A 16,525-nucleotide genomic window follows, 5' to 3' on the forward strand; every position below is an offset into this window, starting at 1 on the left:
AAATCCCTTGTCGGTGTAGGGTTTTATCATTGCCAATTCTTAGGTTAAAACAGGGTAAGTTTAAATAAAGACAAATATATGGTAAACTTCATGTTTTAATTTATTGGCATTTATATAATATTTTTACAAAATAGAAACTCAATAATTTCAACTACTATATCATGATAAGATAAATGTTCATATATACATATGAGTGAACATAAACCCAAATATACATTAAATTATATGATTTTCTATAAAATTAAAATTGATCTAAAAATAAAAACTAACAACTTAACAGAAAGTTATTGAAATCTATCATAATACTCCACTTATTGATACCAACAATGCAGTGCAGTATCTCTGCAACTCATTTTAGACTGATAAATACAAATATGAGAATTTAATTTAAAAACATTATCATTACTAAAGCAAGACAAAATTATAACAGTTCTATTTTTCAATGTCATTGAAACTTCTAACAACACTTTATGCCAAAGTAAATAATGAACATTTCAAGAATCTAAGAGCACTTTGACATCAGAAAATAAAATATCAATGAAAAGGCACTATATTTAGTTTAAAGGCACAATACAATATAAGAACTATTCTAAAGATATAAAACAGTCCTATGAATATTTTGAATCAAAACCTTGATATTTAATCCTTACATTGGCCAGATCCCCTTTAATCCATTATATCCTTACAAAGTCCATGCGTGTCTATATAGAGGACACTCTGGTCCAAGAACATTATTCAGTTTTTACAAATCATAAAAAAATCAAAGTGAACTCAGACTAATATGAACTGAAGCTATTAATTTAATTGAAAGTAAGATTGATGACATGTTATTCAGGAAAGTACAGGTTGTTGTTAAACCAAATGTTAACTACAATAACATATTTAAATAATAACACCAAATGGTGATTAAAAAAAGAACTAAATCTATTAATGTCTGTATATTCTTTCCAAATATGACCTACACAATACTAAGTAAATATTATATCATTACGTTTACAACAATATTACTCTATAATACTCATGTTACTTGCCAATGAAATATGTTTTAATCAGAACAAATTTTAAGAAGATAAATATATTTTAATTTCTCAGGACAAAAATATTTAATTCAGTAATTTCAAAATAGCATCATAATTTAATATCACTGAATAGATTATCTGTAATTTCTTATTGGGAGTATCCATGAATTACTTGACCATAAAGATAATTTGATCCAAACATCTTTAAACCTTTAAGTGCCAATTTATCACTAATCAGAATTGCCAATGTCCAGACAACTAGACATACTAAATCAAATTATTTTGAACTGACACTTAATATATTTTGCAGTACCTGAAATTCATTAAGGTTCTTCTCCAGATATGCATGTCATGGATCTTTACTCAATATTACTAAAATCCTCTACCTCTGTGTTATTTATAAAAATCATGACAGTTGTTATTTGCCAATAAATATGAAGATCTAACTCCGCCCTCTACGTTTGTTACTGCCACTTGTCATATTAGCTGTATTTTTTGTATTAGTTAGTGAATGTATTACTGTGTAAAACAGTGAATTATTTGTTTTAAGTGAAAATACATTTCAATGTGTTTTGGTTGATAATTAGTTTTTGAATTAAAGCATTGATATTATAACAGTGTATGAGAAGATGTCCTCTAAGGTTAAAATCTGCCACAGCTTAAATTGTTCTTGTAGATTGCTATCAAGCACAAAACTGCAGAAGCAGTAAATATTACATGTCATTTTGAGTAAATTTTGAGAATAAAAAAAAATTAATATTTAAATCTAATGAGTCACAATAAGGTAATTACAAGATTCAGATGAATCAAAACCAAAATAATCAACATGGTTCTCCTATCTACAAATCTCTGCACAGAAACAGTTTCAAGTTTTACATTTTTGGACACTGAAATCCAAAAATCACATGGCACTAAAAGGGTTAAAACTGATTTTATTTTATCAATTAATTTTTAATATTTTTATCAAATAATTTACTGTACTGTAATAATGATGTTTTCTGCACTTTAAAATCACATTTTAGAGCGTTCATTCTTTAATTTGGTGAATGTGCCCAAAAACATTTACGTATTGTGTAATTTGTAAAGCTTTTAAAATTGAAAATAAACTAAGAAGTAAATTACAAAAAGATGCAATCTTTTCATAACCATAAACATAAGTTTCTAACTGCAATCACATAAACAACATTTTAACAAAAAATAAATACACTATGAAATGTAAAGTAATATCTAAAAGTTTTAAAACTCAGCTATGTAGATTTGTTTACCTATTTATACACTATAATCATATTAACAGTATTTTAAATGACATGGTTTTAGCTACATACAGTTTTTATCTTATTGCTAAGCGGTATTCTTAGACTAATATGATAGTCGCTGTAATTAGGAACTAAGATTAAAAGAAACTAAAAATATGACAATAAAAATAAAACTTTAAAACTTCTTGAGGCACCAATAGAACTATAACTTACACAGTAGCTACCACAGCCTTATACTTTTGTCACATCTACAACCTAAGATCTCTAGGTCTACATTACATTACTTTGATTTATAAAATTACATAGCCCTTAAAAATGATGAAACTTGAAACATTACTGGTTATGCAAAACATAAACATCACAATATAATATAATATTTATCACTATATCATTATACATATGTTTATAGTGGTACATTATAAGAGTGTGATATTTGAGATGTACATTGCACATTTCTTAACAATCGGTCTTACTTCAACCTGTTCTAACTTACTCCACACTATTCAACTCTAATCCAAATCTGTTCTAGTTTTTCATACATAGAAGTATGTTACAAAAATAGAACACTGTTTTAAGGATTGTAATCCAATCTCTTCTCCAGGTATAAAAACATTAAGAGATGATGTTACACAACAAAAATTAATCAAAATGTAGTGAGAACTCATTGAATTTTTAATTTTTTTGCTTGCTTTATCTTATACATTAAGGTTTTATGACTCCTGAAAGAGAAGGTAGCTTCCAATCTTCTAAATATACTGTTCTATTTTTTGTAACTCATACAATAATGGCATCTGTCCAAAATCATGTTGTACTTTTAAATCATCCATTGTGAATAAAATTTAAACCAAGGACTAAGGAGTAAGCAGGATCTAATTAAACAAAAATAATTTCATAACAATGATACAATATTATACTAATTAGGTACCAATTGTACTGTAAATATTTATGCACATGAATAGAATGAAAAATAAAATAAATGTTACATAATAGCATATACTTTTACGATCATGGTATGTATTGATATTCTAAATACAAACAAGTTAATTTTCTGCCATGTTCAGAACTCCAATCCAAAATTGGAATGCATTTCTTATTCTACAAGGGATCAACTAATAATAGTTCTTCCCTTTCAGCTTAGCATATGCTCTAGCATGAGACCTGAGTTTCTCAGGATTGGGTAAAAGAAAAAAAAACAAATAAAACACTTTCTTAACCAGTAAAAAGCAAGATTTTATTTAACAAGATATCAGTAAAGGTAATATGATGACATTTCTCACTTTGATACCCCTACCATTCAAGTTTTTCATGTATACCAGTGGTGAGCAGTGGTATGAAGCAAGTGCTTCAGTAAATCTAAGAGAGAGGTTAGGTATTTATTCATAAAATATATGGCAGTATGTCAAATAAATAAATTAGCTTTAGTCACTTATAATAACGAGCGTTTCACCTACAAAACATATAGAACATAATAGAAGTAATGGTTGAATGCATTTCTATTTTCTGCACAATTCAAACAATCTCAGCTCTAGTCAAGCGATTGTCACAGCATCGATTGGATGTTCAGCAAACGAAACATACTCTCAATGGCTTGGAATGTGAGGGGCATGGTGGAGGAAACAACCTCAAGAAATATACAACAGGATGCTAGCTTGAATGGGTAGGAGTAATCGAGTCCCCTCAATTTTTAGGCCCACTTTTAACAGTGTGTTCTTGCACCTACTGTAGTGCTCAGAGCATTTCATGAGTAGTGAACGTGATTATACTAATTTAGTCTTTAAAAATGTCAGTGACTTTTAATAACATCTGTATCAATGGCTCAGTGCATTATTAAAAGTCTAATAAGTAATCACTTTTCTACTCGGCCATTCATGAAAATAAATGATTCTGAATCATGATAGACCTACTCCTAACCTAATTAACAAAATCAAATGAGTGCCAATGGCTGAACAGTCTAAGACATCGGACTTTGAATCTGAGTTAGAAGTAGTGCAGGTTCAAATCGTGTAGGTGGCCATCGGACTTTTTATCAGTACCATCGACCTTGTAATGTATTCACTCTCAGTCATTCATAAGATCCTTGCACAGGCCAGTGGCTCATGACGATGAGCAGAATAAGGTTTAAAGAGGTATCAGCCTCTCCCTTTTGTAAAAAATGAAATATTTATTCAGCATTTTCAATTGAAGTCTTATCAAAAAAATATGATGGTTAGCGGAGAGCAATTGTTGCCTCTTTCCCAAATTGGGGAATTAGCACTAAGTTGTATATCGATGTAAAAAGTGGTTCATAATACGATTTCTAGGAGATAATTTTCTCAATATTTTTTTGGTGGATCTCTGTATCCACTATTTCTTAATGGGAGACTTTTCTTGATTTCCAGACCCTGACACATTATTTCCTTCATATATTTACATGAAGCCATTCATTCAGCAACATTAATGCTTCACCTACTATTTTACCCACCACTTACAGTAAATCCGTTCATTGTCTAGAATGATCATCTGTAAATTTATCTTTCTACTATTATGACAGGCACTTTAGCTATAAACACTAATAAATTACACAGGATGTCATACTGTTTAAGATAATTTTTTAATCTCAGTTTTCATACATTAAACAAAGCTAAACAAGACCCACAATATAGATAAAACATTTTATTTCAATCCATTGCTTACAAGGTTTAAAATCTCCTTTCTAGAGTTAAAAATGTATTTAAGACTATTAAAATGTTTATGTGGGAAAATAGTTAATCTCAATCCTTTAAGTACAATAGTTTGTCAAAAACCCAATGCTTAACCCATATACAACATAATGTTGTTAAATGATTCATATACAAAAGTATAACCTCAATATATAAATAATAAATTTTTGCTGAAATCCAGTTGTAACATTGGTTTAATTTGCCTTCTCTACAAAAATGGCAATTTCACACAATTGAATGTCATAATTTGTAAAGAGCAGGAATATAATGAAAAGCATGATATTTAAATATGCTACATATTCCTAAAAATACGGGATTTGGTTAACAAACAGCTGCTCTAAAAAAACCTTGAGGTTTGTTTCAAAGGAACAATGGAAAAAGCTTAAAAAACTTACTTTACTCTCTTAGTCACCGATTTTTGAAATGTTTCATATCAAACATATGATTATATGCTACATGCATATAAGCGTTCCTAACTTGTTTATAAGTGTTAATAAACTTTTTAAAATATAATATAATAAAACAAATTTGTAATTTTAAATTGTAATTGTATGAGAAAAACTAAAATTCAGATGGATTTATATAGGTGGATAACTTTAAAACAAACTATCCCACAAAATTTTATTTACAAAATATAGGGGGGTAAACTGGTTTAAAAGGCAAACCACAGTGGTAGAACAAAATTCCAAACTGCTATACATAAAAGCTGGTTCTTAATGATTACAATTAGAAAACAACCTAAAATACTTTTCTTTTTTTTATTTCATCAGTGACTATGTGAGACGACAAATATGTCAATTATCACTCCAAACAATATTGTTTTAAAAAATAACGCTTGCCAAAAGAAATGTTTGTAAAAAACAATAAGCATAATTTTTGTGCTAATGGTGTATGTTTGAATTGTGTAGATTATTGGAACTCACACCACTGTATGTTGGTGTTTCAGTGCAACATGCACATCTAATAATTCATAGTACCTTCCTCTTAAAACTTGCTGCAAATTTAACTATTTTATCTTAAGTTTTTTTGTTATATTTAAAACTGAATAGCAAAATAAACTTAAAAACGATGATAATATTATTTATAATGCAATTAACACGGCAAAACTTCTGCAGCCTAGTAAGATAATAACGAAAAAAGTTAAAACAAGACGTAGAATACAATGACAGCATAAGAGGGGGAAAAGGGGTAACAGAGGAGTTAATACAGCATGGCTCATCTTTTAATGTGGTACTTTAATCTGGTTGGCGACATTTAAGAACATAATGTAAAATGGTTCTTAAATTTAAATTACCTTAAAAATATCATACTATTTCTATATAAGTGGAAACTGTAGCAATTATAATGTATTAATGAAGCCACCAGCATGTTAAAGATGATGGTAATAAGCAGTTATTTCATTTAAATGGATAATTGTTCACTTAAATAAAACCATAATACTATTGTCATCTGAGGAATCAACAGGCATACCAAGAACGATACTGTACGAAACAATTCACATGTATTGGATTAAAGAAATTAAATTAATAAATACACTTTAAATAAAATTCAGAATTCCTATAATGGAATAAATAAATTAATACTATTAACATCTTTATAGAACATGGAGCTCTAACTAAGCATACTGTAATACCTTTTTAATAGATTAGAAGTCACACGAAACTCGTGTGTGTGTCTTTTTTTCTATGTATGAATAAAAATCCATAAGATTTGTAACTGTCATAATAATATACATCATTATACAACAATACATTGAGTAAATCTCATAAATTCTTTCCTTCTTGAAGTTTTGCCCAAAATATTAGTTTTAAGTTAAATATAATAAAATTCCTTGACCATTTCATAAGTGTATTATCTTATCAGACAAAACTTTTGTGTGATACCAACTCAAAGTGGTTAAAAGTTCTCGGCTTTTGTTTTACAGTATAAATGGATGTAATATGGTGATGTTAGCATTAGACCTAGTTAATTTTAACCAGTCAAAGAATATTTTTTTTCATTTTTGTGTAGTTTCTTAACTGCAGGTAAAGTTAGAATTATTTATGTAGCCAAAACACACTATATAATATCTATGCCTACACAATACTATAAGATTATATTTCAGGCAATAAAGGAATCTTGAATTAAAATTTGAATGACCATACAGTCATATTCTGTATAACATTAGAAAACATTTTTTTCAGTTTAAACATACAATGACATATTTTACTACTCAGTTGAAGTTGACAAAATTTCAGGCACGATAATAAATACCAGTTAATAGTTATGTAAAATGTATTACTAGCCATTTAAGCATAATGTCAACAAGTTTTAAATATAAACATTTCTTATTTACAACAATGGATGATCCAACTTGTCCAATCTGATTAGCCAGTGTGGTTATATTGTGCTGTTCATGAAACTGATCAAGGCTCTCCTAAAGTCATCATATGACATGTTATCTCAGAATGTTTTTTAATTAAGGCTGTACTCCGAAGTCTTGAACTGAAACTGAGAGAAAATGACAATCAAAACTAATTGTTTGGGAGCAAGTTAATAAAACATCTTATAGTTAAACATGTACTAAGGGAGCCATTCAGCATAAGTTGTGGTTAGCACCCTGCGCACAGAAACCCCCTTCACTCCATGCCACAGCAAAAGGTACAGCAGTGCCTAGCAAAAGTAATGCTTTCAATTGTCACACCCACACAACCTTATAGTAACAAATGTACTAAGGGAACCAGCCAGCGTGAACCGTGGCTAGCACCCCTGCGAACAAGCAACTGTTCCCTGTTCACTCCATGCTAGAGCACGTGGTATAGTCAAAGCCTAACAAAAGTAATGCTGTCAATTGTCACACCACACAACCTTATAGTAACAAATGTACTAAGGGAACCAGCCAGCGTGAACCATGGCTAGCACCTGCGAACAAGCAACTGTTCCCTGTTCACTCCATGCTAGAGCACGTGGTATAGTCAAAGCCTAGCAAAAGTAAATGCTGTCAATTGTCACACCACACAACCATATAGTAACAAATGTACTAAGGGAACCAGCCAGCGTGAACCGTGGCTAGCACCTGCGAACAAGCAACTGTTCCCTGTTCACTCCATGCTAGAGCACGTGGTATAGTCAAAGCCTAACAAAAGTAATGCTGTCAATTGCCACACCATACAACCTTATAGTAACAAATGTACTAAGGGAGCCAGCCAGCGTGAACCGTGGCTAGCACCTGCGAACAAGCAACTGTTCCCCTTCACTACATACTAGAGGACATGGTATAGTCAATACCTAACAAATGTACTGCTGTCAATCGCCACACCATATACGTTGTTGGTTTTCTTTTTTTTTTCGTGCCTTATTTGTTTGCTATATTATGTTGGGGGACAGAGTTTACATCAAATTATAAAAAACTCAAATTACACAGAGCACGATTACATTTTATTAAAGTAATAATTAAAGTAAAGAGAAAAGAGTATCTAATTTTATGTGCAGTAAGCATATTACTTAAAAGAAACTACTAATATTTTGTAAGTATTTTGTTCACCACATAGTAACGCTTGTGAGCAGTGATATTCCGCCAGTGTTGAAGTAATATAGTGTCAGCTGCAGTTCCTTCTACTTTGTTGTTCTAATGTAACGTTAAGCTTACATAAGTGCCGCATAGCCTTCACTGTGAGTCATTGCCAGTACAGCCTCTTGAACAATTTTTTCGTCAGGTAAGTCACGAGTTAGTCATGTAATGAACCAAGCGCTATACTGAACGGCCTACGCAATCCTCTACAATTCTTACACAGCGTTTGTAAGGTGAAGGCTCTGTGTTTACAAGTGTTATTTATTGGTCTATATTTTTTTTCATTTTAGCACATAGTTCCTCTCGAATTACACTGAAACTAAAACTATCGAGACTCTACTGTATTTTTATAATAATATTACTCATAGTTTTGTACGCTTTTGACAAAAACAATAGATGACAATCCCTTGAGGTTTGGTTTCAAAGATAGGTGGCAAAATGTAGACCATAGGTTTTTAATAGATGTTAAGAAGACGCTGGATAGAGAACATGCTGCAACTGTTGTGTCAAAAAGTACACAAAACCAGAATAATGATGCAAAAAGAACAATAGTACAAGGTGGTGTTCCTTCATTATTCAAAATTAAAACAAAAAAAAGAAAACATTCAAAAGGTGTTTGGTTGAAAAATTTTTTTCCAATTGTTAAAAAATTCAAACAAATATGAATTGTAGTCATAAATTTGAAGCTGAAGAGAAAGTATATGCCAGGTGTAAAGGAGCTTCAATAGCAACACAAGTAATTTAACAGTGAAAATATATATATATATATATAAGATATATATATAAATATTTAAGATAATATAGGCTATTTATTAAATTTTAATAAGTTTTATTACAAAAACAGTTCTTTTGATTTTTTGATTCGCTCACAATTTAAAAAAGAATAAAACTTTTTATCAAAACTCAACAGGCCACCACTTATATAGATACAGTCTCATCTAGTCTAAGTGATAGGACAGCTAGACCTTCTAACCAACAGCTTGTTTACTGTGCAGAGGACTGTGTGTGGTTGTGCGCGAGAGGGGTAAAGGACGACACTACAAACACAATAATTTGCAGTTCATGCTGTTTGCCTCCCTCGGTACCATAATTTCTTTGTATTAACTTCTATTATTGATACTAATCTAACTAAATTAGAAGTTTTATTAAAAAGTTTAAATTGACTAACTAATATTTGATTTTTTTTTAATTGTTTAGCAAAAAGTACAAATTTCACTACATTAAAAGCTGACCTCCTGTAAAGCAAGTGTGGATATCATAAAGACTGAATATGTGGTTCAAAAACATTTGTAACATTGTCATACAAAATACTAAGTGAAGTAAAACTTTTCAGTATAAATGTTGACCAAGACAAAAGTCAGCTAAGACTTATCAGCTGTTCACTAGTTACAACATAAAACAGTAAAAACACTTGTCAATATATAAATTTGTAGTAAAAAATACTCCTAAAATTTTTTTAGATTCTTCACTGCTCTCTTATTTGCAACTCAATCTAAAGTGTATAATATTATTTTTTCATTAAACATACAATACCATATAAATAAATTCCTAATTATAAATCAAAACATAACATTTCATAGCTGAAAAAATGTTCGTGACTATATAATAGTTATGTGATAATAAATAAACAGGCTAATAATTTTGAAAGTTAAAAGAATTAGTGTTGAAATACCATGAAAACTATATATTGTTATGGATTACTATTTATTTGTTTTTTTTTTTCTGAAACTTAAATACATTTAAATTTGGAAAAGAGAGAGCTCAGTGCATGGTCCATTCCTATACTTAAAAAAAATATAATGCAGTGTAGGCTACACCTTCGTTAAACAAATAACAAAATCATATTCGGAAATATTAAGATGTAAAAAAAACTGTGGTATCAAAGTTATGAAATACAATAAAAAATAGGCATTAATTTACTTAAATGTATACACTTAAATTTATAAACCAGCTAAAAAGGAGTGTATATTTTAAAGCTTGCAAAATTAAATATATGGTAACACTTGTCTTCTAAAGGACACATTATCCTGTATAGAGAGAATGTGAGGATAATATTTGTCACTGAATAATAGTTGAGTAGAATTCCACAATCTGTGCACTATATGTATATGACAGTAAAGATCATAGATGTCCACTATTTACTATAATTGATTCTCATATAGGTAAACAAACATTTTATGTCAGATTTTAATCGAATGTTATACTTTTAAGAAACTTAACTTCTAAAACATTATGTGGATAAGATCTCAAATTAAAGAAATTCCACCTCATAATTCAAATTTTAATTATTTCATAAATAAACAAAAAAAATATGCCGCCTCCAGCTAAACATGTTAAAAAAAGATAAATACGCCTACTATGGAAATAATACAATTTCTAGAACAATGCACTATAATTGTACATATTTAACCAAGAGTATTTTAATTTGATAAAATTATGTTACCTTCACAAAAATTATTGTCTTCTCCAACACCATAACCACTTCTTTTCGAATTAAAAATGACCTACTGTATTGGTAACAAAATTTTATTATTTAATGTGATAGACACATTTTTAAGCACATGCCACCGTCTGCTTCATGTACGCTCCAGACCTACAAATTACATATGTGACCTAGTTACATAAATTTCTTAATTAATTATAACAGCTCAAAGTTATTGGACAACAATTCAAATTTCAGAGTGATTTTCCAAAGAAATAACATCAGCCTTTATGTTTTTGTGCTATTAAACAAAATTGTATTATTATTCTATACTGTCAATGGTGAGATAGTCTTCCTTAATATACAGGCCTACAGTTCTTTAAATTGAAATTTTGGCTTAACTATAAAATGTGTTTACTAATAATACATCCACTGGGGCACTAAGTGATGAAAATGACCACTATTTTATAAACAGTTGAACATTAAAACATAGAAAAGTATTTTTTGGCTTTTAAAAAAAAGAAAGAAAAATAAGCGGACCCGGTTTTTTATATCGAAGAATGTAATCATTGATACTTAATATTCGCATCTCAAATCCTAGACTATCAATCGAATATAAAAGTATCTATAGTCCTCAATAACAATCATATGTTTTAAATTAAAAATATGAATTTAATATTTACAGTGATGAAACAAATTAATATAACTAAAATTAGGAAAACTGAAGACGACCATATTTGCTCCTCTCTCAGTTACAGTTGTTTCTTTCCCACAAAATTTCACGTAATGGGTTTTTTCGGTAAGAGTCCAACATGTTGAAGCCAAGTAACATGTCTTATCATCTTTAAAAGCAATGTCATGTAGTTTTCTAAAATTGACTGCCATTTTTAATAATCAAATGTTACTTATTTAAAATTGGAATATTACCTTACGTGTATTTTTTTGAAAGTGTTAACAGCTGTTGATATATATGATTTAAGTTACAAAATAATTAATCAGTATCGATTGATTATATCAATAGTTATGATTAAGTAATATCGTTTGCCAATTTGGATACAAAATCCGGGTCTGCTTATCGTACCCTACCCGAGTTAAGAGATATTAATTTAACCAGACGACGTCAAATATTAATTTTTGAACTGATCAAGCTACCAATAAATTTTTTCGGGATCATTTGGAATGGGATTGATCACTTTATAAGGCCAGTACAGGCTAGATGGTGTCTTCTTGATATGTCATATCTAACTGAGCAGCAAGATTGACACTGACTACCAAAATGTTATAGCCTATATGAAAACCTCACATTGCTAAAAAGACTACATTCATTTTTTTAAATACCTGTTTTTATATTAACCCATTGTTTTGCCGATGGGACCCATGGGTCCCGCGCCGAACTTTCCCGAGAGGCGATCGGGACCTTTTCGGTCCCGCCTTTATGGTAAGTTTATCCACAAAAACAATTTTCAGTCCCTAAGGTACGTTTAATAATGTTTTTCGGCAAGAAATGTGTGTTAGGCTCTATAACAACATAGAGCCCAATATAGGGCTATTAGTTGTGTGTATATATATATATACAACTTAGATTCAGCAATTCAGTAATTTTCTTATATGGTTAAATCAAAATTATAATGTATCTATTACACGAAATTTCAACTTACCTCTCTTAAGAATCAGTAGGGCAATATTGCTCAATAAATGAATAAGGTGTTACTATTAAGTTACAGCTCCTCAAAAAATGCTACTCTTGCTTTAGTAGAGCCTGACTTAACTTTTTTTAATGTTGAATATTTATTTTCTCCCATTCTAACTTGCTCATTGTGTAAAGCATCCAATTCACTTTGTTTTTCACCAACTTTTAACACCTCTATTTCTGAACGCAAATCTCTAAGTTGATTTTGTAGATGTTTACTTTTTTCCAAGTATTCTACTCTCTCTTTTTCAATTTCTAAGGACAACTGTTTCATATCATTGTCTGGTAAACCTATTAAATCATATGATGATATATCAGAATTGGATAGTGAAGGTTTAGTATTAAGCTGTAAAGCCTGCAAATCAAGCATTGCAGAACTATAAAGATCTTCCTAATCCGTCATTATTACAAAATATTATCATCCGTAGTTGATAATACAGGTTCTGGATAAAGTGTTGATAGACTAGATGAAATATAAGCATTTCTTGAAAGAAATTCTAACAGTTTTTCTTTGGCTTGTTTCTCTGCAAGCCTTGCTCGAAGTTAGTTCATCTTTTAATCTATTTGCCTCAGCAGCACACGCCTCTCTGATTCATCAAACTAAACGAGCTGTCAACTGTTCAGCTTCTCTAGTTTTGCGTTCTAATAGACCTTCTCTTTCTTCAGTTTTGAGCGCAGTTTAAACGGATGCGAGTTATTTCTTGTTCAGCTTCTGCAGCTTTTTGGCTCAAAAGCATAGCTTTCCTCTTCAGCTACTCGAGATTTCTCAGCAAGCAATTCAGCTGTCTCTTCTGATCTACGTAGGGCTTCATTGGCTAAACGAATTTCTTCTTGATATTGCAGTAATCTTTGTTCCATAGCAGCTTTCTCTCTTTCAGCTGTTTTCACGTGTTAATTGTAATTGTTTCTCACGAGCCAACTTGTTACGTTCAATTTGCCTCCGAGTTTTTTCTTCTTTTGCTTGAGTTTTCATTTGTTGAACTTCCATTGAATCGGGTTTTCTTCTTCTCATAAACAGATCATGAGATTGCCAATGCACAGATCCAAAATTAATTTATTCATTCTAACTTTTCTAGAAAAAAATACACAGTTAGGAGCTGATTTGTCAACTGGTTTTGATTGTAAATTTTTTCTCATCAAAGCTGACATGACGAATTTCTGACCAAGGAAAACTTGTCTTTGGAGTAAGTTTGTTTTCTTTCTCATACATATTAAGTCCCAAAGCAGTAACACCTAACCATAAATCTGTATCTTTCTTATTACTAATTGGAAAATAATTAACTCCATACATATCTATAAGTCTTGTGCAATTTCAGTACTCCCATTTCAGCTTCATCTCATTGACATCCCCCTATGATCTGCATACCATATTTTAATTCTATCTTCCCACATTTCTGGTGTCATTTGATATTGGTCTATAACACGTTGAGGAAGTAGGTCTTCACTTGCCAACATCCCTGGCTTGTATGTTGCTTCATCATAATCACCGTATTTAGCCTGAACCGCATATGAAGCGAGAAGAAACTGAGGCCTCTGGAGGACAATATATATCCATTGACAAAATTGCTTGCTTGCTTTACTTGCAGAAAAAATAGATGTTGTGTCACCTCTTGAACCAATTCTTCAGCAACATCTTCTGGGTAAAACTTGGCAAGGAACATGAATGCTGTTGTACCTGGCTGTTGAAAAATTGCCTGATCCTGAAAACCTTCTTATCAAGTTTGAGCCATGAAATGAAACCTTTAGAATCTTCATACTGAAGACCAAAAGTACCAAGTTTCTCGTAACCCAATTGTTCGACAAACTAGATCAAATAAATCTCTTCCTGTTGCACGCCACTCCAAATTAAATTCCAACTCTGCGTCTAAAGTGCAAACTTTTAACTGGTGAAAAGATTTTCCTGACTTCTTCCTTAAAAATGGTGGCATTTTTTATCAACACAGTTGATATTTAGGTTGCAGTAAATATTGACTTATATTTACATAAGATCACAATACAAAGTGTTTACAGGCCCTACCTACATTTTTTGGCAGTTCCAAGAGTTTCTTCACTTGTGTTTAATATTTTTCTTTCTTTTCACACCCACTTTTAAACTACACATGTTTATGAAAGTCACATAAACGCAGAAATTATAGTTTATTCAGTCTACACAATAAAAGCTTTTCAATGACAAAACATACTCACAGTCAACATCACTTAACCACAACACTGCCAAACGGTGCCAACATAGAGAACAAAATAATAGAAGTAAAGAATTTTAGTCACAATCTTACAGTGAAGTGGAGAAATCAACTCTCAAATCAAAAAACAAACAAGTACTGTGACCAACCTTTCAGCGCTACAAGCATAGAGCAATCAATACTACTGGATTATCAATTTATGGTGTGGAAGCGGTCCGGCGTGCTCAACTTTGTTTATTTATTTGACTCTTTCGGTAACAAAATGTTATATCTGTTATATATCGTTTAATGGTTAATATGAATTGTTTTACTTAGTAATTTCTGAAAGCCTATGGATAGTTTTATACTGACAACCCACACACATATTGTATTCACCGCTCGATAGTCTTTTCCCTCTCCTTTGTATGATGATTTGGTGACATGGTAGAAACGGACGGAGTTTTTTGTTGAATTAAATGATCTATCCACATTTTTGTTACACTAATATTGATAAGCGAGGAAGCCACTAATATCGTATTCAATTTCTTTTATAACTCCATCGGTTTATGCCAGAAGAGTATGATTTTACTTGTCACAAATAACTATCTAGGTTGATTAGTAAAATCACCAACTACCACTCCAACCTCAAACGTTCTTTTACCGTATTGTACAAATAGTTAGTTGTAAGAGACATTTCTTTCTGAGTTGTAACATATGTTTTTATTGTTTTTCATAATTTTAATATGAGAGTAATGATAGTCCAAATATGGAAAGAATATCCGTCCAAATAAGTCAATATTTTCATCGGTTTATAACATATAAATATAACTAAATATCCTTAATCATCGGCAGTTGTTGGCTGCATTAAATAATTATTGCTGGATGTGGATGACAATCGGCTTTACGTTTAATATTATATTCTTCAAAACTAAAATATCAAGAATGAATTATAGTCAATTGCTTTAGAGTTTATAGTAAACATTGTGTCTAATACTTGTTTAATTTAATTCCTTTAATTTCAGTCTGCTACTGTAAATTTGTTTATATAATAGCAAATGTTTGAAAATTTGTTTTTTTAGGTGTTTCCTTATAAATTACCTGTTTTCTTTGAACTAATAACTGTACTTTTTATAAACGAAGAAACAAATTTGGTGTTCATTTGCTAAAAAAAAAGAAATCCTAATTCAAAATGGTATCATGATGGTCTGGTCTCAATGAAATGTGATCTTGATAAGCTTTATTATCTTAACAACTCTAGTGATCCAAATGGAATAATTAGAGAATTGTATAAGTCATCAAAAAACAGTATAGGTTAGAGATTCAAAGAGCCAAGCTGGCTTTTAACAATGAAATTGTAAATAGTTCAAATAATAAAACCAAAGCTGCTTGGTCAATGTTATAAATGAAAATAAAGGGTCAAATAATAGGCCAAGCATATTATCTCCTGACACTTTTTAATAATTATTTTGTCGAATCTGTGCAGGAGATCAGCAATAATGTTACTGTAAGTACCAATGACCATAAGCTTTACTTAAATAGGATTTAACTTAAAAAGTGAGATAAATTATTTTTGGTCTAAGCCTAGTTTCACCATTAGAAAATTCTCAGTAGAAGAAGTGTATAAAGCTATTCACAATTTAAGCAGTAGTTCATCTCTTGATTTTTTATGGTTTAAATTCTAAGATTTTAAAACTTTGTTCTGTGTACATTTGTGAGGTTTTAACTTGTCT

General features: G+C 30.6%; 1 protein-coding gene across 1 annotated transcript; it reads right to left on the reverse strand.

Annotated features, from left to right (window-relative positions):
- Window positions 1–79: 79 nt before the first annotated feature.
- LOC124360587 (merlin) lies at window positions 80–14,918 on the reverse strand. The gene is given in 14 exon segments (XM_046814325.1): window positions 80–7,464; window positions 12,605–13,027; window positions 13,075–13,179; window positions 13,181–13,312; window positions 13,314–13,376; window positions 13,378–13,521; window positions 13,523–13,660; window positions 13,663–13,752; window positions 13,754–13,930; window positions 13,933–14,157; window positions 14,159–14,209; window positions 14,211–14,339; window positions 14,342–14,404; window positions 14,406–14,918. Coding segments are annotated over 13 exon segments (1,839 nt in total). The 5' UTR covers window positions 14,565–14,918; the 3' UTR covers window positions 80–7,464; window positions 12,605–12,664.
- Window positions 14,919–16,525: the final 1,607 nt, after the last annotated feature.

Source organism: Homalodisca vitripennis, chromosome 1 (assembly GCF_021130785.1).
Source record: "Homalodisca vitripennis isolate AUS2020 chromosome 1, UT_GWSS_2.1, whole genome shotgun sequence".
Classification (NCBI taxonomy): Eukaryota; Metazoa; Arthropoda; class Insecta; order Hemiptera; family Cicadellidae; genus Homalodisca; species Homalodisca vitripennis.